We start from the raw sequence: 4,137 nt of genomic DNA, 5'->3' as shown, positions 1-4,137 counted from the left end.
GGGCCCCCCCCCCCCCATCAGACTTTCCCTAGCCACCCAAGAGCCCCCAACTCTGGCCCCACAGGGTCAGCTTCCAGGCACTGCTCAGCTGGCTGGCTTCCCTCCTGTCCCAGCGAATCCCTGCAAGTCCTGGGTCTGTGCCTCTGTTCAGAGATGGATCTACGTGGTGTTGAAGTATGTGGAGCTTCTGTTCCCCAGGCACCAAACAGCCTGTCTAGGATCCCCCCACACAGACAGTGTGGTCAGCAGGGTGTGACAAGGTGGGCTAGCAGGTCGAGCACTGGACTGAGTTTTACTTTCTGGCTCTGGCTCTGTCCCCAGTCTGCTGGGTGATCTTGGGTGAGTCCCTGTGCCTTGGTTTCCCCATCTCTGAAATGAGACTCACGATACCTTCTTTGCGAGGCTCTTCTTGGCAGAACATCTCCAGGTGGGTTAGAGGAGGGTGTGACGGCCATTGTTTGCTCCCCAGGCGCCATTCAGGCCATCCAGGCCCCTCCAGCTCTGAGGACACCTACGAAGTCGAGCAGGAGACAGAGATCACAGGGGCCCTGGGGCAGGTGAGTGGTTGCATCCATTGAATCCTTCCTTGCCTCCAGTGCATGCCAGTCCCCACTCCAGAGTTTACCTTTTGAGCCCAACATCCATGCCCCCCCCCCCCCTTCTCTGGGTCTCCATCATAGCCTGTGCTTGTGTCCAGTCTCCTCTTATGTCTCTGAGTTGGATGGATTTTCTAAGACAAGTTGGCCCTTGACTTTCTGGGCTGCACGTGGCAAGGGAGACCCTGACACCTGGAGACGCAATTGCTCCTGGAACTCTTCTCTGTAGGTCTCCACTGGCCTCCTCTGCTCAGGAAGGGACGCGGGGAAGAACCAGGGGCCGAGGCCGGGGCCGGGGCCGAGGAGGAAGAAGGCCCACCAGGCAAGGGGATGATAGAGAGGAGAACAGACAAGGAATGGAGATGGGCACCTGCCCCATCTGTGCAGGTGAGTGTCCTGCACACGGGCTGTGGGTTGTGAGCATCCTCCAGCACATGTCATCCTGCCCTAGTCAGCCTGTCTGCAGAGCCCTTCAGGTGTGCCTGACATGCAGCACATCTCAGTGGGAATGATACTTGCCTCTGAGATGCAGCCATGTCTGGGATGGAGTACAACCTGCATCTTTATTGATGTGGCCTAGGGAAAGGGTGAACGGCAGCTTGCTGTCTACGTCTATTGCAGATGTGATGCCAACAGAGATGGTTGGTTCAGGATCCTGGTTCTATTCCTCCTCCAGACCCTGGGCTAGGAGCTGATCACAGAATGGATGGCAGGGAATGTTCTCATCCCAATTTTTGAAACCAGTGGCCAAACCAGAAAATCAAGAAAATAATGTGTGTCAAGTTACCTCATAACACATGTGTGAGACCAGAGCAGGGAATTTTGGGTTCCAGGTTGTTTAACCTCTTATTTTATCTCTTAAACTTGAATTCAGATGTCAGGCTTGGGATGCAAGTGTTTTGAAATGGACTGTCCAAGCATTTCATTTTATAAATGTCGAAACCAAATGAATTTCCTAATTTTGTTTGTTTGTTATTTTTATCCCCCCCAGCCCAAGCCCTAATTGCGGGGGGGGGGGGGATTCAAACCAACCTGAATAAACTGGAGAACTGGTTAGAAATCAACTTCATTAAATTTAAGAGAGACAACTGTGTGCATTTGGGACTGTACAAATAGACTGGGGAATGAGGGGCTAGGCTGCGGCACTGCAGAGAAGGGCCCAGGGTAACAGCCATCAGCTGAATATGATACAATATCATGTTCTTATTGCAAAAAAAACCCAACAGCATCCTGGGTTGCTGCTCTATCCAGCACTGGGGAGGTGTTGCCTGGAGTCCTGTGTCCAGTTTTGGGCCCCTTACTTCAAGAAAGATATGGAAAGATTGGAAAGAGTCTGGTAGACAGCAACAAAAATTATTAGAGGCCTGGGAAAAACCTGACTTAAGAAGAAAGGCTGGAAGAACTGGGGTGGTTTAGTCTGGAGAAGACTGATGGGGACATTCTTTCAGTCCTTGACAGGTAGTTATATGGATAGTGATAGACTATTCTCAGTGGTAACAAGACAGGACAAGGAACAAGGTTGTGAACTTCAGCAGGGGAAATTTAGGATGGAGATTAGGAAGAACTTTCTCATCCTGAGGGTGGTTGTGCACTGGAACAGGCTGCCTGGAACAGGTGTGGAGTCTCCATCCTTGTCTGGGCTGGTTAGGGTAGGGCTGATGCCTGGAGTAGGGAGTTGGGCTAGACATGACTGAACATCCCTACCAGCCCTGCTTTTCTGTGACAGTCCTGTTTTCTCTCTTCCCCACTGCAGGTTGCTTCCGCATGGATCTCCTTCCTGCTCATGCCTCTGCCTGTGGGGAAGATGACGTCTTTCCAGGCCCAGACTGGTCTTGGGAGAATCCCCCATGCCAGGAGCCCCCAGAGGCCTGGGTGCTGTGCCCCATCTGTGAGCTGCAGTTCAGTAGCATGGAGGTGGAGGAGCATGCCAGCACCTGTGGAGAGGAGGCAGGAGCTCTGGACTCTCAGCCGTGGTCCTGGGTTGAATAGGACCGGGCAGGACAGTTGCAACTTAGGTAGATCTTCCTGCCTTGCATTGATCTGTGCGAGTGAGCACCACACTCGCCATCCGGCCACTGGGGCTCAAGAGACTTGCCACAGCCATTGTGGGCTGTGTGCCTATCTGAGGCGCATCTCCGTTGGTCACAACAGGAATGGGTTTGGCCCTAGCGTGTTCTCTGCTTATCCAGGTTGGGAAGCAGATCCTCCTGTCTTCAGGCAGGCATGTTCAGGCTTCCCTGGACTGTGCAGCTCCTGGTTTTGAAGGCAATGGCTGCTTGCGTTTGTCTTGGGGCATGAGCTGGAATCTGGACTTCTCCCAGGCAAGAGGTTTCTGTTCTAAATCCCTAGGCTCCATCCTGCAGGGGCAGTCAATGGGTGTCGGGGCTGGCACAGCCTGGAAGGAATGATAGTATATCAACCAGGTGCCTATCCCTCACTGGTGTTGGTCCCTGTGGCTCTGATGCAGACGGCTGGAGGGTTAGACTTGGTCATGTGTGCTGAAGTCAAGTGAGGTGAACACCATTGGCCCTGACTGAGACCAGTGGCCTCCTTTTCGCTTATGAGGCAAGTTGTTGAGTTTCATCTGAACACCTTGGATCGCCCAGCTCGGTCCTTGGATAAAAGGAGGGACATGCCCTCGCTGTTAGTAAAGAAGCCTTTCAGTTCCTTGCTCAGATCCACCTCCCTTGGGCAGTGAAGCCTGTAAGGGGCTTTGGCTTTTGTGTGCAAGCAGCCACGTCTCTTCTCCAAGCCCCCTTGGAAACAACACACGTGACGGGGTGTGAATCTAGCAGCTGCCCTGCCATTTGTGTTGCATCTCTGTCCAGCAAATGCAATAAACTGTTTTTCTTGCTGGGCTTGCTCTGGTTACTCAGCATTGCTTTCACCGGGAAGACTGTGGCTGGCATGTGAGCTGAGGAAACCACAGGCCCTCCTGCTCAAGGCATCTCAATGTCTGGTAGATATTAGTGATTTCAGATGTGCACACATACACCCATGCCTGTGTATGTCCCCTGTGGAGGATTCTGAATTCCTATTTTACAGAGAGAAAATCGGAATAACAGCTGCCAGGGCGTCATTTGGCAGAGGTCAGGGCTTGGATCCAGATCCAGAAAAGGGGCTTAGCTTAATGACCACCCCCCCCCATTCCCCCATTGATTTCCATGGGAGTGGAGTTGCTGAAGGACCTCTCTGACTCTTCAGGAGCTGAATTTGACTGTAGCCACATACTTGCTGCCCACACAGAGGACCAGGCTATGGGTCGTGCACGGTCCTCACCCTTGTCCAGCTGTCGCAAGATGCCATTGCCTAGCTGCTGCACCATGGGCAGGTTTCCATCCTGGATGGTGCCTGTGGCAAAAAGCCACCTTGGTTTCTCCCCAAAAATCTCTGCCTTGTGACACTGATTGAAATCTCTGTGCTGTGACCATTCAATTAGGATGGGCCCAGCACACAGGGGACCACACCCTCAGCCTGTCGCTTTAGGGAACTTGAGCTGGCTGCATTCCTGAGGGAGGGGGAAACCTGCTCCCTCTGCTTA

General features: G+C 52.9%; 1 protein-coding gene and 1 long non-coding RNA gene across 2 annotated transcripts in view; both read left to right on the top strand.

The window, feature by feature from the left end:
• XRCC1 (X-ray repair cross complementing 1) overlaps positions 1-501 on the top strand; it is a gene marked incomplete at its 3' end in the record, with an annotated part of 12,907 nt that extends 12,406 nt beyond the window's left edge. Inside the window, exon 9 of the mRNA XM_019525536.1 lies at positions 470-501. Within this exon, the coding sequence (XP_019381081.1) occupies positions 470-501 (32 nt within the window). The remainder of the gene's footprint in view (positions 1-469) is intronic.
• A 16-nt stretch (positions 502-517) lies between these two features.
• On the top strand, positions 518-3,454 carry LOC109303333. The gene is made up of 3 exons (XR_002099059.1): positions 518-557; positions 826-983; positions 2,350-3,454. It is a non-coding gene; the product is annotated as an uncharacterized LOC109303333 (long non-coding RNA).
• Positions 3,455-4,137: the final 683 nt, after the last annotated feature.

The sequence above is a fragment of the Gavialis gangeticus genome, unplaced genomic scaffold (genome assembly GCF_001723915.1).
Source record: "Gavialis gangeticus isolate Ggan-Ray unplaced genomic scaffold, GavGan_comp1, whole genome shotgun sequence".
Classification (NCBI taxonomy): Eukaryota; Metazoa; Chordata; order Crocodylia; family Gavialidae; genus Gavialis; species Gavialis gangeticus.
This window is presented reverse-complemented; position numbering and strand designations above follow the sequence as displayed.